The following is a 21098-nucleotide window of genomic DNA, read 5'->3' on the forward strand; positions in this document are numbered from 1 at the left end:
TTAGTGCTCAAATAATATTTTTCAAAACACGTGCAGATACATAGAATTAGTGTAGAAGGCGACCATTTGTCCCATTGTCCTTGTACAGCCTCTTCGAAACAAACCATTGAGCTCAGTCAGCCACCCTTGCTTTTTGAACATAACACTGAGCATTATATTTTTGTCTAGCTCCTTTTTAAAATTATTTATTGAATTAGCTTTCACCACAGTTTCTGCACTAGAGTAGTTATAAATTACCCTGGTTAGACCATAATATCCAGGAGTAGGATCAGGCCATTCAGCCCACAGATTCTACTCCACAATCGATCATGGCTGATATGTTTCTCAACCCCATTCTCCTGCCTTCTTCCTGTAACCTTTGATTCCCTTACCAATCAAGACCCCATCTATCTCTGTCTTAAGTACACTCAATGACATGGCCCACTCTGCGTTCTGTAGCAGTGAGTTCTACAGATTCTCCATCCTCTGGCTGAAGAAATTCCTCCTCATGTCAGTTCTAAAGGGTCATCCAGTAACTCTGAGATTGTGCCCTTGGGTCCTAGCCTCTCCACTGAGTGGAAACACTTTCTCCGCATCAACTCTATCTAGGCCTCTGAGCATTCTGTAAGTTTCAATCAAGTTTCCCCTCAACCTTCTAAACACCACTGAGTATGGACCCAGAGTCTTCAGTCGCTCCTCATCTAGCACATTCCTTCATCCCTGGAATCATTCTTGTGAACCTCCTCCAGACCTCATCCAAGGCCAACGCAAAACCATTCCTTAGACGCAGGCCCCAAAACTGCTCACATTATTCCAAATACAATCTGACCAAAACCTTAGACAGCCTCCGCAGTCCATCTCTGCTCTTGTATTCCAGTCCTCTGGAAATGAATGCTAACATTGTATTTGCCTTCCTTACTGCCAGCTGAACCTGCACGTTAACCTTAAAAGTCCCCTTGAGGAGGAGTCCCAAGTGCCCTTATACTTCAAATTTCCAAAGCCTTTCTCTGTTTAGGAAATAGTCTCTGCCTCTGTTCTTCCTGCTAAAGTGCGTAACCTCACACTCGTCCACTTGTATTCCATCTGCCACTTCCTTGTCCATGCTGTTAGCCTGTCTGAGTTCTCCTTCAGCCTCCCCGCTTTCTCAACACTACCTGTCCCTCCACCTATCTTTGTGTTAAACCTAATCATCTGTCTCCTCACTCTCCTCAGAGCATTGTCCGAGATTTTGCTGCTCGTTGTGGTGGAATCCTTCAGGAGGCAATGAAATGGGCTCCAACTGTTACCAAGTCCCATCTCCAGGTAACCTGACAGCTCATTTAGCAACAAAAGAAAATGAATGCACAAGGAATCGGAGATATCAATTGAATGAAAATTGGGCTGGGTGTTTGGCAACAAGTCTAAATTTACATAGTACCTTTACAATGTTCCAAAGCCACATCTCTGATGTGTGATGGTGCCAAGCCTGAGAGAGAATATCCAGACAAATGACCAAAACCTTTGCTGAAAAGAGTAGCTTTTTAATCTTAGGGGCAGGATGTGTCTCGTGCAACCCTAAGGATTTTGAGGGCTCCCTCACCTGCTCACTATGTTTGTCAGAAACTTAGATGATGAAACAGAGAGTCACCTTTCCAACGTTGCTGACCACCCTGAAGTTAGGAGGCACAGTAGGCAGTGCAGAGAGAGGCTGTATGAGGACTTGCTTAGATGTAGTAATTGGGTAGAACTGTGGACTGCAGAATTCAATGTGGGGATTAGGGAGGTCATCCATTACGGATCCCAGATTTGCAAAGTGGCATATTCTCTAAATGGTGAGATTTAAGAGTCTCTATGTACGTTACAGAAAGCTAATATTCAGTTACAAGAAGCAATCAGTTTGAGCAATATGGGCTGTGACCCCAAGTGAACTACAATATGAAGGGAGGGAAGTTACACATCAGTTGTATAGACTTACCAGGAATATACATTCATTTCTGGACATTGCACTTCTGAATATATTGATCTGGGAGGGTGCAGTTCACGTTTCCCAGAACGATGCTTGTAGTTAAAGGGTTCATGAGGTCGCACAATTTTATCTCCCCTTTGAGTAGAGTGAATTAAGGAATGACCTAATTGAGGTGTTTAAAACAGCAGGGGATGACAAAGGGAGTGTACATTTGGTTGGGGAGTCTAGAACCAAAAAAATGAACGTTAGAGCTAGGCTGTTCTGGAACAAAATTGGGACTCACTTCTTCATACGATGGACAGTGAAGGTGTGAAACTGCTCTTAAACATTGTTGGTACTGTCAAATTGAGAGTAACAGATTTTCTCCTTCCTCACTGGTATTGTGGAATACTGGTCCAGTGCAAGTAAATAGAAATGAGAAATAATTTAGCTTTGATCTAATTGAAGAGCAAAGCAGCATTGAGGAACTGCATGGTCATATTCCTGTCCCATCTCATAGGCATATGTTGCCATCTTGTGGACTAAAGAGGGATTGTGGCAGACTTTTCATTTCAACTGCCCTCCTATTGCAGAATATTCGGAAACTCAAAATCTGTGGTGTCCATGTGGTGAATATTTCTGAAATTACACTACATAGCTGAAGTTAATCCTCACTTTTTGTTATTTGTTGTGTGAGGAGTGGTCTGTGTTTTGTTTTTGTTTTTCAGGAATATCTGAATAAGCATCAGAATTGGGTGTCAGGTCTGTCTCAGCACACTGGCCTCGCTATGGCAACTGAAAGTATCTTGAACTTTGCGAGTTACAACAGACAGAACACGACTCTAGGGGTATGTACAGCAAGGACAGAATTGGTATTGAATTGCTCCTGATAGTACAGGGGAGGATTAATAGTGTACAATTGAATTTGTCTCCAGCTCTAAGCCCTCCATGATTTGCTGTTTATTTCTCCATTTTCTGTTAATTAAGTGTGGTGACCCACTGTGCTGAAAAGCCAACTTCCCAATCATGGATTCCTTCAAAAACCTGCCCTTCTCTGAGACAAATCTCATCCAAGAAGGCATTGAAGGTCTTGCAGTTTTAAATTACAATTACAGATCATCCAACAAATCTCTGAATGCAGCTGACTTTGCACTGAGAACTCGCAGTTGTTAGTTTTAAGAACCACAATGATCTGGTGCAAAAAGAGGCCATTCCTTATACCTGTGCTTGTGCTTTGAAAGATTAGCCCCATTCCCTCACATTTTTTGCATTACCCTGCAAGTTCTTCCCCCTCAAGCTTTTGAAAATTATTAGTAAATCTACTTTCACCACTCTTTTTACACTGCATAAAAATATCGTCGCGTTTCACCTCCCAGTTCTTTTCTTAAGTCGGGGCTCCCTCTTTATTGATCTTGATGCCATCTGCAGCAAATTCCTCTTAGTTACTCTATATTATTTTGAACATCTCTAACAAATTTTTCCTTAAGCTTCCAAAGAGAATAGCCTCAGTTTGTCTCAACTCTTATTTTTTTAGAATTCATTATTCTAACAATGAAGTTCTGGGTGCAACTTCATAGCAGCAATTTAAATCTCAATTTTCACTGAAACATCTGTGCCAAATTGAAGTTTGAATTTACATTGCTAAGATGTGACTATCATCGGCTTTGAATCATGTTTGCAATTTAATTTAACAAAGGTGAGCGTGCAAATTGGAATCCTCCTGCAACCACCCTGGGGAAATACTTTCAATAGATTCCATTCAAAGAGAAACAACTGCCCCAGAAAAAGCAACAGTGCAGTCATTGCAACCTGTTTTTCAGTGCTTTTTGTCAACAGATTTCTGGAAATACTTTTCCAAGTTTCTCAAACAAGAAAATGTGTGCAGCATCTGGCATGGGAAAAAATAGCCAGGAGCACCACAATAAAACAAAGAACAGGGGATGTTCCAAATCTGAAATATAAGCAGAAATTGCTGGAGAAACTCAGTAGGTCTGGCAGCATCTGCAGAGAGAGAGAAACAGAGTTAACCTATCAAACCTAGTGACTCTCCTTTAGAATCTGAAGAAGGGTCACTGGACTCAAAACATCTAACTCTGTTTCTCTCTCAGCAAATGCTGCCAGACCTGCTGAGCTCCTTCAGCAATTTCTGATTACATACCAAAGAAGAAAAATGGTTTTAATTAAGAAGCAAAATACTGCAGATGCTGGAAATCTGAAATATAAAGAAAAAACTGAAGTTACACTCAGCAGATCAGTCTCATTTGTGGGCAGGAAAGCTGTTTACATGTCAGGGTGTATTGAGCTTCAGTCAGATAGTTATGACTGGGCCATGCTGAAACATATATACAAAAGCAGGACCTTGCATTTATTTCGTTAGTTGAATTGTAAGTTTAGTTGTAGGATATAATTGTAACTCCAGTTTTTGAATATTGAATCAATTTTCACCATTGCGTATAATTTAATATTTCATGCTTATCTTGAGATAAAAAAAAGTGTTGGAATACATTTCGAGTTTTGCTTTATTCAGCCAGTTGTTTAAGATTATAGAGCCACCAGCACTGCAGACATCAGGAAACAGATTAAATATTCAGCTTTTCCATAACATGCTGTCTTAATAATGCAGTGCTTTCAAAGTAAAGTACTCCCCTTCTCCAGACATCCACTGGGCCAACCTCGATGTTCTAAAGCAAGCAGAAGGCCTTTCGTTTCCCAAAGTTAATCATCAAACATTCACAGCTCACATCAAGTTTATCCATTGACCCTGCAAATACTGAAATTCATCTCTCATGTGACAGCACAATACTGTGGGGGTTGGGAATCTGAAATAAAATCTGAAAATAGTGAAAATATTCAGCTGTCAGGCAGAGTCTGTGCAGAGAGAAACATTAATACATCAAGTCGAGGTTTTTAATCCGAACCTTTCAGAGTTCCAATGACTATTGGTGCAAATGTTAGCTTTGATTCTGTCTCCACAGATGCTACCTGACCAAGAGATGCCCTCCCCTCAGACTGAACTAAGATATTATCTGGGTTAACTAGATTAAGAAGTTGAAAGCACTCCCTTTCCCATTCCTGCCTGCATTCTGTTGTACAATGTGATACAGATGGCTGAAAATCAATATTGAGCTGGGCTGCAGTGTGAACCCCTACCCCACTGTGATCAAATGCTAAAATGTGGTATTCGGAACTCAGAAGAATAATGTCACTTGGGTGAGTTACTGAATGGGTGTCTGTTGGAATTGTCACCCCAGTAATCATTAAAAACATTTTTTGAGAGTATATGTGAGCATTTAACTAAAGATGAATCACATCAAAGCCAATGTCAGAGCATTTGGTCCCACCCCGGTTTTTTCTTTTAACCATCACAGATTGAGCTGTTTCATTTGACATAAATCACTTTGAAGGCAGACCTGCTCACAACTGGGTATCATATCACTTTGCACAGTGCGGCCCTGTTGTTTAATTTCAATCTTTCAGTGAAATGTGTTTGTATGGTTTCTTTTACGTTTTATTTTCCCCATGAATTAGTCTTGTGATGTGGCTGTTCCTGTTTTTCATGTCACTGATTGTCCTGCATTGTGTGTAACCTCCACAGCCACCATCTTCCCTTGTTATCCAGGTTTGTTGTAGCAATAACCAGCACGTTTGACTCGTTTTGCGAGAGTTTTAGCTTCTCATTCCTTTCATTGATGTAAATTAACTGCCAGTAAAGTATGTGCTCAGAGATTTGACACAATTGTGACGGAAAAACAATTCTAAAGTTCAAATTCTGCATTATAATGCAGCTGCCTTCAAGCAGATGTACCGTCCAAAATGGAAATGGAAAGTGCCTCATGCAAAACCAAAATTCTAATAGTAATTGTTTTGGAAATGGAATCATGACTTTATAAAGGCAATACGTTTACAATGTGGCATTTTTACTTAACAATAGAATGACTCAAATGGAAGCTAAAACATGAATTTTGGGAATTGGACCATTAGTGAGTGCAGACTTGGTATATGAGAGTGCATTTCCAATTGCCTTGTATATCTTTACTGGTTAATTATGATTTTGGGGTTAAATGCACTGGTATTCATGATCCATGTGGCTGATACACTCAAATCACTAGGCAGATCATTTCTTGATTGGGTTTGATCATTTTCTAATGATTTCTACTAATTCCTGTCTGAGTTAGTTTTAGATTCTAGTGAAGCCTTTTATAACACATCCTTTTGGTGATTTACAAAGAATATTGTTGCATTGCTAATCAAAAAAAACAATGATCTTGATTCAAAAGCGAAGAATAATGAGTCTTAACTGACAAAAGCAGTTGCACAGTTCAGATCAGTTAATGTAGCCTGCAAAATTCCCCATCCTGAACTTCATATATGTTGAAAGACTTACTTGTTGGGTATACACATAATGATCGTCACTCCTCCTGGTGTCCAAATAATTGATGGTAGTCCTGTGTTTTTAACCATAGTATGTACCAAGATGGCTGTTCCCAGCTGCTGGTAAGGGCCCTGCTCTTGTCTTTGGCAATCCCCAAGTTAAGGAGAGCTGCAGTTATTGCTGGGAAGTGTTTGCAAATTGCTCACGCTGGTACTGAGATGAGTACCATGATTGAGCACGCTCTTGAAACTTCCCACTGCTGTATGTCGTGCCGTCATACCACGTTCGGCTGGTATTTAGGAGTGGCCTCTTGCATGAGGAAGAACCAAACGAAATGTGTCTTAAAGAGAGTTAGAACCTTTATTAGATGGGGAGGAAGGACCAGAGAAATAAATACATTACATTTTGCTTTAGTTCGCTTTCCAATATTCTAAACAAACACGCGTGGAAAGCTTTACTTCGGGTATCTTCTTAAACCATTAGCACAGAATAAGTTCTGTAAAGAATGAATTGGCACACTCAATCATGTGGCAGAAAATTAGTCATGGATGTGTTATCCAATTTTCAATGGACTGTGGCGCACAGCAGTAGAATAACCAATGCAATGTATTACCATTTCATTATTCATGTCTTTTGTGAAATGATGTGTGTTATAAATTGCTTATTCTGTTTTCTCAAACTGCTTGGAAGTGTGACAGGTGGTGGGATAGAAAGTGGTTTGAAATATTTTATTTTGAAATATTTTGTTTTGTGTCAATGTTTTTGGATGTGCTGTTTTGTTGCCACTGTTGCCTTCAGATGACCAGCATTGGTGAGATGTTAGACGACTGCCTGCCAGTGTGGGGCACGTATTATAAAACCAATCTGCCCCTGGATTCAGATTATCATCCAACTGCACTTGACATTATTCAATAATGTTACTCGTGAGGAAGTAAGCAAGATATTAGCACTGGGGGTGGGATCAAGCATCAATATTGTGTAGGCATTTTAAAAATATCACTTCTAAGGCATTTACAAAATATTTATGAAATTCCAATTGAATTTACAAAACCAATATTATCAAAAGCTTATAAAATAACAAGGTAAGTGTTTATCAAGTTTCACTATAAGAATTTAACGATATGTATTACATAAAATACCAGTACAGTAGATTCATAAAATATTAATACTGTAAACAATATACCATTAATATTGTAATTTGTAAGTTATTGATACATCAAGCTTATTATAGGAGATCTTGTGGAATAGTAGTCAAGGCCTCATCTCTGATCCAGGAGGCCTGCATTTAAGTCTCATCTGCTTCTGAGGTGTGGACGGGTTGATTAGAGAATTGTTGTACTCATTCATAGGAGAGATTTATCAGTTATCAGTGGGAAAAAAACACCTCTTATTTATGTGGTATCTTTTGTCTCCAAGCCACAAAGGATGTAAGGATATCGGAATAAGAGTAGGCCATTCAGCCCCTCGATTCTGTTCCACCATTCGATGAGATCATGGCCGATCTGTGGCCCATCTCCATATACCAGCCTGTGGCTCATAGTCCTGAATACCCTTAGTTTAACAAAAAATTATCTATCTCAGATTTAAAATGAACAACTGATCCTACATCCATTGCTGCTTGTGGAAGTGAGTTTCAAACATCTACCACCCTTTGTGTGTGCTTCCTAACATCTCTCCTGAATGGACTGGTCCTAATTTTCAGACTATGCCCCCTGGTTCTAAAATCCTCAAACAGTGAAAACAGTTTAGGAACCTTGTCTTTTCCTTAAACTGCTGAAGACTTTGATCAGATCACCACTTAACCTGCTAAATTCTAAAGAAAAGTTGTATAATCCTCTCATTAATCCCTGAAATCCAGTTATCATTCTTATACACCTATATTTTACCTCCAAGGCCAATATACTGTTCCTAACATGTGCCCAGAACTGCCCACAGTACTGCAAGTGGGGTTTTGGACAACCAAGGTATAATTTCTGCATCCTTATACTCCAGTCCTTTAGATTTAAAGGCTAGCATGAATGAGGCCAGTCTAGAAGTTCCTGTCATCCTGGGGCTGGACGGTGCATTGAGCCTTGTGAACATTACTTCCAGCTGGTGCATGGCATCACTGGGTGGATATTGAGGAAAAGAAATTCCTTGTAAATGCACTTCCAGGCTTGTGTATCATGAATAGGCAAGTGGTTGGATCCAATTTATTTTCAACAATGAAGTGTGGAAATTTGAATGAGCAGGAGAATTAACAGAAAGCTGCAGTGTGAAGTGAATGAAGCAAAGCTTTACAGTGCCGAGAGCAGGGTAGGGTTACATTAGTTGGTACTTTGTAACATGGTATAATTTTATTATCAATTGGTGATCTTGAAGCTTGTCTCACTATTCACTTTAACAACTAAAGTTCTGCGACTAAATGTTTTTAATCCTGTGAAATAGTTCCGACATTGAACATTCGATTTGATAACTACACTTGTTATTATTTTAACTGAGTTGACCTGTTAATAGTCCACGTATGTTTATAGATCACAATTTGCCAACTATGGCTAATTTGCACTTTGATTTACTTACTGTGGATTGTATTAAACTGTTGGATAAACAAGAATCGCTGCTAGCTTTTAAAGCAAATCGTAAGAATCACCCATCATCATCATCATCATCATCATCAGTCGGATTTGATTCTTGGGTCTCCTGGGAATGCCATGTTGTGCCACCCACTCACCAAGTGAACTGGCAGCTGTTGGGTATCTGACCCAGAGTTGTCAGGCCATATGGCCTGTTTCTGTGCTGTAAATCCTTAATGCCTTCTCAGCATTGTTCCAAAACATCATGGGATACAAATCCGAGGCGGATGTGTGGCAATGATCACACAATATTCAAACTTAGAGTGTTGATTGAGCTGTTGCCACCCAGCTGTGATCCTAGATTTGTCTGTTGCTTCTGTTTGATTGGACAATCATTTCACGTGGTATCTCATTCTCAGAAGTAATGTTGAACAGGAGTCTGAAATTTTAATGATGGCAATTGGAATTTATATCATATTGATAGCGATGTGTTATCTACAGGCTGTAATTTGGATGAAATATCAGAATTATGTTCTCCTCCAGAATTGTCACAGGAGTTTCAAAATTTGAAAAATAGGTTGTTTTCTATCTGTAAATGTTTTCATTTTTCATCTCCCGTTTGAAGCACTTTACAGCAAGACTGTTTTGCATGTTTATGCGTTACTCTGCAGGCAACCCAACTAACTGAAAGACCTGCTTGTGTGAAGAAGGACTACTCTAGCTTTATGTCCTCCCTCAATCTACGCAACCGCTCTGCAGGAGAGGTAAATCGTTCATTTAAAACTATTCCTTTACCATCTTCTTTCTTCCTTATTCTTAATTTTTGGAATCACAATCAAGGAAATCCACCTGTTTCCTGCGCTCTGCAAATGTTGTACTTAAACCTCTGTGAGGATAGCCCAGAAACAAATAAAGGAATAAGTTGATGATATTTCACCATAGTCTCAAGATGGCCTAAAGTGGGTTTTATCCCGTGAAATATTTTATGTGCTAGTCACTTGTTATGATTAGATTAGATTCTCTGCAGTGTGGAAACAGGATCTTCGGCCCAACCAGTCCACACCGACCCTCCAAACTGTAACTCACCCAGACCCATTTCCCTCTGACTAATGCACCTAAATGTGGGCATACAGGACGACTAGATGGTGAGGACACAGATCACGTCATGTAAAAGCAATTAAAAGGTCAGGTTTTATCAGCTGAGGCAGTATGGTTTGCTGGGCTACATCTGCACAACCAGATAGTGCTGATGAGGAATTTTTAGAATTCTCTCAGTCAAAGTTGAGTGCTTTTGTTGCCCAAGGTTACAATGTTGGTATGATCCTGCATTATGCCTATGGGCAAAAGATCACATGATAGACATCAGAAGATCATGTTTGGGTATTCCTTTGTGCATCGAAGGAATGAGCAAAATTAACTGTTTTGACCGTGCTGATTGATATGGCCACGGTCCTGGTAGAAATTTGCTTTGAACGATGCTAGTGGATTGTTCACACCATCTAAGCAACCAGATATGTTCTCAGTTTAGCATCCTGTTGGAAAGATGGATTCTTTGACAACATGACACTACCATTGGCATTGCACTATTTTAGCTAGGTTATGTGCCCTGGTCCCGTAGTGAGACTTGAATTCTCCAGCATTCTGGCTTGGCGTGCACTAGACTGGACCAATCTGATTGACATGTTCTCCTCAAGCATGTGGGAAGACAGAAGCAGGCATAGCTATACCCTGTCGTATACCAGCACCTTCCGAAAGAAAGGCAGAAATCCTTTAATTCAGAAAAAGAGACGATGGTAAGGTGAAACCAGTAAAAGAAATTGTAATTTACTCTAAAACTTTGCTTGAATTGTGTAATTGTGACTTGAGTAGTCCAGAGCTATTCTGCTGAATTTGAGTGATGATTGTATTTCCTGTCATGAGGGATGTACATTTGCCACCTGTACAATATTTTCAGTTTTTTTTCCCTCTCCACAGGTTGCAGGCATGATACATTTCTCTGAAGCAACTGGTCGACAGCAGTCCGACCTGAACAAAGTTATGATTAAAAAACTTAATGATGCGCTGGAATCGGCTGAGAGTGAGGCGTGCACACAATCCATGTTTAACCTTACTGCTTTGCTTATCAGCAGCAAAGGTGAGGGATGCAACACTGAAATACATCCTACCTTACAAAAAAATTATAGGCTGCATTGCATAACATGACCTGTGTCATAAGTAATAAGTCATTAAAATTGACCTTTGAATTGGCAAGGCACTTTATTTTACAGTAACTGAGTGTTTTATAATTGAATTGTTGATGTCAAAAGAGTGAATTTGTTGGAAGTTTAGCAGTACTAAACCCTAGTGTGAATGGTTTGTACCTCCTCAGTGAAGATCAACTAATTTACTTTTAGCTTAAGTCCAGCTATTCCTTATAATGTCCTGTGGCATCAAACAAAAAGCTAACCACGTAAAGCTTTATTGTAGCACTTTATAGTTAAATATGCTCATCCTTCATCCCCACCTGTTCTGTTATGGAGTATCTAATGTATCGGTTGCCATTCTCAATCAATAACCCTAACACGTGGGAAATGCAGGCTGAAATATATTTTAAATAAATTAACTGGGAGAACTTGGATGTGAATATGGGATAACTGATTAGTAAGTTTACAGATGAGACCAACATTGCTGGTGTCGTGGACAGTGAAGAAGTTTACCTCGAGAGTACAATGGGACCTCGATCAGATGGGCTGAGGAGTGACAGATGGAGTTAAATTGAGGTGAATGTGAGGTGCTGCATTTTGATAAGGCAAATCAGGGCAAGACGTATACACTTAATGGTGATGTCCTGGGGAGGGAGTGTTGCTGAACAAAAAGATCTTAAGGTATAGGTTGACAGTTCCTTGTATTTGGAATCCGCAGATGGACAGGTTAGTGAAAAAAGCACTTGGTACATTTGCCTGTATTGGTCAGTACATTGAGTATCGGAATTGGGAGGTCATGTTGCAGCTGTACCGGAAATTGCAGTAGGAAAGATGTTGTGAAACTTGAAAGGATTCAGAAAAGATTTACAAGGATGTTGCCAGGGTTGGAGGGTTTGAGCTATCGGGAGAGGCTGAATAGGTTGGGGCTATTTTCCCTGGAACACCGGAGGCTGAGGGGAGACCTTATAGAAGTTTATAAAATCGTGAAGAGCATTTTTAGGGTGAATAGTGAAGGTCTTTTCCCTAGGGTAGGGGAATCCAAAACTAGAGGGTATAGGTTTAGAATTAGAAGGGAAAAATTTAACAGGGGCCTAAGGGGTGTAACTTTCTCTCTCAGGGTAGTGTGTGTTTGGAATGAGCTGTCAGAGGTAGTGGTGGAGGCTGGTACAGTTACAACATTTAAAAGGCATCCGGATGGGTATATGAATAGGAAGGGTTTAGAGGGATATGGGCCAAATGCTGACAAATGGGGCTAGATTAATTTAGGATATGGAAGAGTCAGCATGGAAGAGTCGGACCGAAGGGTCTGTTTCTGTGTTGTACACCTCTCTGACTCAGCGAGTTGAAAATAAGCTCCAAAATGTGATATTTTTATTTGTATACAAGAATAATTTTGTTTTTAAAGGCAGTGCATATATTCCAACTGGAGCGCCAGATTTTTCCATGTGTAAGTCAGCGAGACCCTTCAAGCTGACCATTTTAATTATTGAACAGTATATCTGTACAATGGATGATGTTTCAGTAGTGATGTACTGCATCTCTGAAGTTCAGTTTGAACAGATGCTGACATTTAGTAGGCCTTATTATAATTTGTTAGCCGTTTTATTTGCAATATAAGTCTAGCTGAAGGTTTTTGATCAATAATTGCACCCGATTCTGGATCCTTAATTTTAAAGCTCCATCATTTGTCACTGATATTTGAGATTGTTAAACTCTTTTAGCTGTTTAAATGAATAATTATGCATATTCATGTAAAGCATTCATTTTCTTTTCTGGTCCTGATGTAGTTTGTGACCCTCAACTCCTCCATCATCTGTGCTGGGCCCCTCTGCGTATGTTTACAGCACTGGGCATGGAGACTGCTGTGGCTTGTTGGGAATGGCTACTGGCTGCAAAGAATGGCATCGAGGTTCCAGTAAGTATTATGCTGTCAATTAATGTCATTATTTATAAGCACGCCACAAAAATCAGTCCCTCATTGTATACCATTCGCTGTCATTCAGGCAAGCAAAGTGCATCTCTGTCTTCTTGTGAGAATTAAACATTGCAAAATGACGTAACTCATTGCTACACTTCCAGTGGGCGAGATTGAACTTTGGAAATGCAGCAATCTGGACATGATCTGTAGCTGCACGTTGAATTATAGCTAGTTCTACACTGACAGTGTGGTTAACTCACAAGGCAGAGAGGAGAAGTTAGTGAGTTGCCTTTGAGCAGTCATCGAGATATTTATTTTTTGACTTCTTGAACATTTCAGATAGAATTGATTTTTAGAATGCATTTATCCATGTCTCTCTGAACGCTTGTGATTTTGTTAGGATGCCAGCAGTAAGAATTGCAGAACTATTTTATAAAGATTTAATCTGAAATGCTGGATTTAGAAAAAGATCATCCTATTTTGTCTTTGATCCATTAAGTTTTTTTTCATTTGGTAATTATAGTAGATTAAGAGAAAGTGAGGACTGCAGGTACTGGAGATCAGTGCCAGAAAAGTGTGGTGCTGGAAAAGCATAACAGGACAAGCAGCTTCTGAGGAGCACTTTTTGCATATTTCTGATGAAGGGCTAATGCGCAAAATGTCTATTCTCCTTCTCCTCAGATGCTGCCTGACCTCCTGAGCATTTCCAGTGCCACACGTTTTGACTGAAGTTATAATAGATGTTTGCTACAGGAAGGCTTAGAATTTTTATTAGAATTAAAATCCCTACAGTATGCAAACAGGCCCTTCGGCCCAACAAATCCACACTGACTCTCCAAAGAGTAACTCACCCAGACCCATTCCTCTACCCTATATTTACCCCTGACTAATGCACCTAACCTATACATCCCTCTGGGCAAGTTAGAATGGCCAGTCCACCTGACCTGCACATCTTTGGGCTGTGGGAGGAAACCCACGCAGACATGAGGAGAATGTGCAAACTCCACACAGACAGTCACCCGAGGCTGGAATTGAACGTGGGTCCCTGGTGCTGTGAGGTGGCAGGGTTAACCACTGAGCCACGTAAAATTAATAAAATGTTGATTCATTATTTTAAGCTGTGGGACTAGTTCTCTGACATGGTAAATGAAGGCACAATCATTAGTAACCAGAAAATTCCTGATTTGATCTGTAGTTGAGTTGATTTTGCTCCTCCGGGGGAGGGGGTGGTGGTGGTGGTGGTCTGACGGTGGTGGTGGTGGTGGTGGTGTGGCGGTGGTGGCGACGGTGGTCTGACGGCGGTGGTGGCGGTGGTGTGGCAGTGGTCTGACGGTGGTGGCGGTGTTGGTGGTGTTGGCGGTGGTCTGACGGCGGTGGTCTGACGGTGGTTGTGGTGGTGTGGTGGTGGTGGTGGTGGTGGTGGTGGTCTGACTATTTAGGAGTTGTCGAATCATGCAACATAGAAAAAGAGGCCCTACGGCCCATCATGTCTATGCTGACTAACAAACAATAAACAAAGTAATTCCATGACCAGCACTTGGTCTATAGCCTACTCCAGTTGTTTCTTAAGTGTTGTGAGAGCAATTGTCTTCACCACTGTAAGGAACACGATCCATTATATCCATCAACCTCTGGGTGAAAAAGGGTTTCTTCAGATCTCCTCTGAACTACCTACTCCTCACTTTAAATTTATGCCGTCTGGTTTTAGACATGTCTGCTGTGGGGAAGAGATTCTCATGATCTGCTCTGCCTATGCCTCTCCTAATTTCATATCCCTCAATCAGATCCTGCTCAACCTACTCTGCTCCAGGGAGCATAAACCCAGACTGTCCAGGCCATCCTCATAACTGAGTCTGTTCATCCCAGGAGGCTTCCTGGTGAAGCTCCTCTGCATCTTCTCCAGTGCACTCCTGTCCTTCTGATAGTCTGGAGAAAGTGAGGACTGCAGATGCTGGAGATCAGAGTCGAAACATGTGGCACTGGAAAGGCAAAGTAGGTCAGGCAGCATCCGAGGAGCAGGAGAGTCAAATCGATGTTTCGGGTATAAATCCTTCATTAGGACCAGAACTGCACAGAGTACGCCATCAGTGGCCTAACCAACGTTTTATCAAGTTGTAATCCATGCTGGCTAATGTAAACAAGCATTCCATATGCCCTCTTCAACACACTGTCTACCTGTGCTGACACCACCAGGGATCTATGAACTTGTACACCAAGATCTCCATGTTCTTCAGTACTCCCTTGGGACCTATCATTCCTTATGTAAATCCTTCCAATATTAGACTGCCCAAAATGCATCACCTTGCACTTAACAGTATTAAATTTCAACTGGCCATTGCTCTGCCCAATTTATTGACATCTGATCAACGTCAGACTGTAACCTGAGACCACCTTACCATTAACAACACCACCAATTTTGTGCCATCTCTTAACTACATTCACATCCAAGGTGTTAGTGTACATAACAAACAGCAAGGATCCCAGTCCCTATTGCTGAGTTTTTTCAGGTGACTCCACATGTTTGGTGAGATCACATTTCTACGATGTGCCCTGCATGAATGAACAAGTTTGGAGAAGAAAGAGAAAGAGGGTATATTTCATAATTTCAGACCATTTTTGCTTCAGTGCTTTGTATGCACATGTTTCAGGGTCAGTATGCATCAGCTGCATTTTCATCAATATGAATGTCCACAAAGAGCAGAAACTGCTATATGTGAAGGCCTTATGCATAGTTTCAAATGACTGTCATATTTTATTTTCTAAACAAAATACTGTGGATAATGGAGGCTCACAGAGCATATGGATGCTTAAATCCCTAGTTAAGGGAGGGAGACAGAAAACAGGAAACTATAGGCCAGTTAGCCTGACTTCGGTCATTGGTAAGATTTTAAAGTCCATTATTAAGGATGAGCTTGTGGAGTGCAGAGAAAGGACACAGGTGGGGCGTGTTTCGTTCGGATAACAGATGCCATAGCTAACATAGTTAGCCAAGCATTGGGACCTTGCAATCTTGTTCGGATAATTCAGAATTTGTTTCTTCGAATACTCTATGTTCCTCTGTATTTGGAAGTGTGTGATAAAATGGAGCCAAGTCAGCACAGCTTCTAAAAGGGAAATCATGTCTGACAAATCTGTTGGAAGCCTTTGAGGTGGTAACAAGCAAGTGAAACAAAGGAGAGCGAGTCGACTCTATCTTTTTTAGATTACTTACAGTGTGGAAACAGGCCCTTCGGCCCAACAAGTCCACACCGACCCGCCGAAGCGCACCCACCCAGATCCATTCCCCTACATTTACCCCTGCACCTAACACTATGGGCAATTTAGCATGGCCAATTCACCTAACCTGCACATCTTTGGACTGAAACCTGCACATCTTTGGACTGTTTGGATTTGCAGAAGGTCTTTGACAAGGTGCAGCACAGGAGGCTGCTGACTGAGATAAGAGTCCATGATGTTAGGGGCTGTGATAGAGGATTGGCTGACTGGCAGAAGGCAGAGAGTTAGGATTTCTGGATCTTTTTCAGGTTGGCAGCTAGTGACTCGTATCCTTTTGCAAAGGTTAGCGTTGGGACCACAACTATTCATGTTATACGTTAAAGATCTGGACAAAGGAGCTTGAGGGCATTGTTGCCATGTTTACAGGTGACAGAAAGATAGGTGGAGGGAGAGGTTGTGGAAGTGTGGAGGCTGCAGAAGGACTTGAACAAACTAAGAGCGTTGGCTAAGAAGTGGCAGGTGGAACACTGGGAAAATGAGAGGTTATGCACTTCAGTTGGAAGAGTAGAGGTCTAGTCTATTTTCTAAACACAAAAAGGCTTCAGAATTCTGAAGCACAAAGGGACTTGGGAGCCCTAGTTCAGGATGCTCTTAAAGTTAACATGCAGGTTCAGTTGGCAGTTAGGAAGGCAAATGCAATGTTAGCATTGATCTCAACAGGACTAAACTACAGGAGCAGGGATGTACTGCTGAGGCTGTATTAAGCTCTGGTCAGACTGCAGTTGGCATATTGTGAGCAGTTTTGGGTCCCATACCACAGGAATGACGTGTCTGTATTGGAGGGAGTCCAGAGGAGATTTACAAGAATGATCCTGGGATGAGGGGCTTGTTGTGAGGAGCGGTTAAGGACCCGGAGTCATTACACGATGGAGTTTCAAAGGGTTATGGGATCGGGGGTGGGGGGTGGGTTTTGATTTAAGCTTACAGAATACTGAGAGGCCTGGATGGAGTGGACGTGGTGAAGGTGTTTCCACTCGTAGGCGAGACTAGAGCCCGAGGGCACAGCTTCAATGAAGGGGTAACCCTTTAGAATTGTGATGAGGAGGAATTTTGTTAGCTCCAGGGTGGTGAATCTGTACACTCAGGGCTGCAGGCCCTGTGGAGGCCATGTCATTGAGAGTTTCTTAGTCATTGGTAAAGGGATCAAAGGTCACGGGAGAAGGCAGGTGAATGAGGTTGAGAAATATACAGCCATGATCACATGGCAGAGGAGATGCAATGGGCTGAATGACTAATTTTGCTGTTATGGTCTTATTGTCGAAATCTGAAACAAACATGAAACCTTCTGGGGAAAAACAGAGTTCTTGGAACCATTGTTGATTGTAGGAAAAACCCACCTAGTTCATTAATATCTTTTGGGAAGAAAACTGCTATCCAACCTGGTTTGGCCTCATTATGACTCCAAACCCAGAGCAATTAGGGATGGGAGCAAAAGCTTGCCCAGCCAAAAGTAAAATAAAACTCTTCAGTTTTGATGTGAACTCTGTTTCCCCCTCCATTGATGCTGCCACACTGACCGTGACTGAACTTCTGCAGTATTTTCTGTGTTTGTGACCAATTTTATTTGACAACTAATGAAAAAGTTTTTGATCTTCAATGCGACCATCTTTTTCATCAATTGTACTTTATTTATTGATTGCAAGAAGAAACAGCTGTTGTTACCTTTTGCAGTTTATGCGTGAAATGGTTGGAGCCTGGCAGATGACAGTGCAACAGAAGATTGGTCTTTTCTCAGAAGACAAGAAAGAAGCAGATCCTTTGGCAGCTTCAGAGCAGAGCCAGCCCAAGCCCTGTCCCCCAGAAGTTACACCCCACCACATCTGGATAGAGGCAAGTGCATGGCATTTAGAAGAATTTGGGGTATTTTGTAGAAATCTATAAAATTTCTCACAAGGTAAATGCAAGAAGCATGTTCCCAATGACTGGGAAGTCCAGAATCAGGGGCACAGTCTAAGGTTATGTGGTAAGCCATTTATTACTGAAATTAGGTCTTCACCCTGAGAGTCGTGTGTCTGTGAAGCTCAACGCCATAGAAAGTGGTAAGGCCAAAATATTGGATGTTTTGAAGAAGGAGTTAGATTTAATTCTTAGAGTTAAAGGGGTCTAAGGGTATGGGGGAGAAAGCAGGAACAGGGGACTGAGATGGATGATCAGCCATGATCATATTGAATGGTGGAGTTGGTTCAAAGGGCCGCATGGCCTTCTCCTGCTCCTATTTTCTGCCCTCTGTCCTGCAATACTCAGTGAAAATGAGAAGGTGCTTGTAAGTGATTTTGGCTCATAAACTGACCTTAGTATTATAGCATTTTCTAATTCTTGAGTATTCAATACAAGTATGATCTAAAATTGTCAATATTTGCTTAAAGCACTCCCAGAATAATATAAAGGCTAAATAATATAAACGGTAATCTGAGGCAGATGGGCACTTTTCATTACCGGTAGTGACCGTGTTAAGGCCTTTCATGAGTCTCCGCAATATGCGGTGAGATGGTTCAATCAGGTTAACCGTTATCCCTCAGGATAGCTTAGATGTGCTATATTTCAGAATCAGGTTTGCTCACTGAACAAATATTTCAGCATCTAATTATGAGATTGCTCACAAGGTCATTCTTAAAACATGTGAACCTGTGCGTTCTCGGTGTGAATATTGATTAGTCAAGTAGATTTGGGGTTGTCAGCAGTAGGTAGCCTCTTGGCTCATTGAATACACTCATAGAGTCCTACAGCGTAGAGAAAAGGGCCTTTGGCCCAAACTGGTGAGGGGTGTCCTTATAGAGGTTTATAAAATTATGACGGGCATGGATAGGATAAATAGACAAAGTCTTTTCCCTGGGGTTGAGGAGTCCAGAACTAGAGGGCATAGGTTTAGGGTGAGAGGGGAAAGATATAAAACACACCTAAGGGGCAACCTTTTCACATAGAAGGCAGTACGTGGATGGAATGAGCTGCCAGAGGAAGTGTTGGAGGCTGGTACAATAGCAACATTTAAGAGGCATTTGGATGGGTATATGAATAGGAAGGGTTTGGAGGGATATGGGCTGGGTGCTGGCAGGTGGGACTAGATTGGGTTGGGATATCTGGTTGGCATGGACAGGTTGGACTGAAGGGTCTGTTTCCATGCTGTACATCTCTATGACTATGACTCTATGGTCCATGCCGACCAAAATGTCCATCCATTCTAACCCCATTTCCCTACACTTGACCCACATCCTTCTAATCCTTTACTATACATGTATTTGTCCAAATGCCTTTTAAATGTTGTTCATGTACTCTCCTCAACCACTCCCACTGGCAGTTCATTCCAAAAAAGTTCCCTTTTATTCTTTCCCTTCTAACCTTAAACTGATGTCCTGTAGTGATTCCCCAACCCTGGGACAAAGACTGAGTACTTTCACCCTACCCATGCCTCTCTATAAAATTCCCCCTCTCAGTTTCCTACGCTCTAAAGAAAAACAAGTCTGAGCTTGACCAACCCCTCCCTATAACTCTCACCCTTGAGTCCTGGCAACATCCTTGAAAATTTCTTCTGCACTCTTTCCAGATTAATAACATCCTTCCTATAGCAAGGTGACCAAAACTGAACACAATACTCCAAATGCAGCCTCACCAACATAATGTACAACTGCAACACAACTTCCCAACTTCTTTACTCAGTGCCTTGACTGATGAAGGCCAGTGTGCCAAAAGCCTCCTTCACTGCCCTGAATACCTATGACTCCACTTTCAGGGAACTGTGCACCTGGACTCCAAGGTCCCTTTGTTTCCACTACGCACCTTGAGGCCCTACCATGCACCATGAAACTCCTACTTTGACTTGACTTTGCAAAATGCAAGACCTCACACTTTTCGAAATTAAACTCTATTTGCCTTTTCTCAGCCCACTTCCCCAGTTGGTCAAGGTCCTACTGCAATTTTTGATAACCTCCCTCCTTGTTTACAATACCTCCTATTTTAGTGTCATCTGCAAACTTACTAATCACCCCTTGTACATTCTCATCCAAATCATTGATATAGATAACAAGCAGCAATGGGCCCAGCACTGACCCCTGAGGCACTTCACTAGTCACAGCTCTCCAGTCCAACAAGCATCCTTCCACTATTACCCTCTGCTTCCTAACAAAAAGCCAGTTGTGTATCCAGTTTGCCTTGTGATCCAACTTTCCAGAACAAACTGCCATGTGGAACCTTATCAAAGGCCTTACTGAAATCCATATAGACCACGTCTATTGCCCTGCCCTTGTCAACCTTCCTGGTCACTTCATCAAAAAAACCCTGACAAGTTTGTGAGGCACGATCTCCCATGCACAAAGCCATGCTGATGACTCCTAATCAAACCCTGTCTTTCCAAATGCATGTATATTTTGTCTTTCAGAATCTTAAGTTACTTCCCTACCACAGATGTTAGGCTGACTGGTCTATAGTTCCCATGTTTCTAAAGATGAGTACATCGAGGAAAAGGAGCTAATTAACTGTCCCATTTCAAATGTGTCATGAGCTCAGGATGAAGGGAAGGATGTTCTTACATGCAGTTGTGGATTCAACTTTAGGAAATGTATAGTTTACATACTGTAAAAATATACCAAGGGTAATGTGTGTTATTCTATTAAAGGATTGTTTTTCATAGAATGCATCAACAATATTTGTGAGAGCTGATTCTAATGGGGATCCCATGGCGACAACATTTATTTTGGGCACACTTGGTCCTTAGTGTCATTGAAAAAGATCTGCGTGAGTTGCTGAGATCATTAGTTCAATGAATGTGGCTTCATGCAACATTGGCAGGTCTGGATCACCATGATATAATGCTGCACTGTCGATGTTTATGGCTTTTCCTTTCACGGCTACATTGGTGGAATAGGCTAGCAACATCAAAAGTGCACATGGGCCCTACATA

At 41.4% G+C, this 21098-nt stretch overlaps 1 protein-coding gene across 3 annotated transcripts in view; it reads left to right on the forward strand.

The window, feature by feature from the left end:
- Positions 1 to 21098, forward strand: part of pi4kab (phosphatidylinositol 4-kinase, catalytic, alpha b) — a 166941-nt gene that overhangs the window by 92548 nt on the left and 53295 nt on the right. For 2 of the 3 annotated variants that reach the window (XM_060843454.1, XM_060843456.1), the window contains 7 exons: positions 1192 to 1281; positions 2632 to 2751; positions 5499 to 5522; positions 9499 to 9591; positions 10802 to 10961; positions 12798 to 12925; positions 17876 to 18034. In XM_060843454.1, coding sequence (XP_060699437.1) covers positions 1192 to 1281; positions 2632 to 2751; positions 5499 to 5522; positions 9499 to 9591; positions 10802 to 10961; positions 12798 to 12925; positions 17876 to 18034 — 774 coding nt within the window. The remainder of the gene's footprint in view (positions 1 to 1191; positions 1282 to 2631; positions 2752 to 5498; positions 5523 to 9498; positions 9592 to 10801; positions 10962 to 12797; positions 12926 to 17875; positions 18035 to 21098) is intronic. The other variant, XM_060843455.1, reaches the window with a different exon arrangement.

Source organism: Hemiscyllium ocellatum, chromosome 24, assembly GCF_020745735.1.
Source record: "Hemiscyllium ocellatum isolate sHemOce1 chromosome 24, sHemOce1.pat.X.cur, whole genome shotgun sequence".
Taxonomy (NCBI): Eukaryota; Metazoa; Chordata; class Chondrichthyes; order Orectolobiformes; family Hemiscylliidae; genus Hemiscyllium; species Hemiscyllium ocellatum.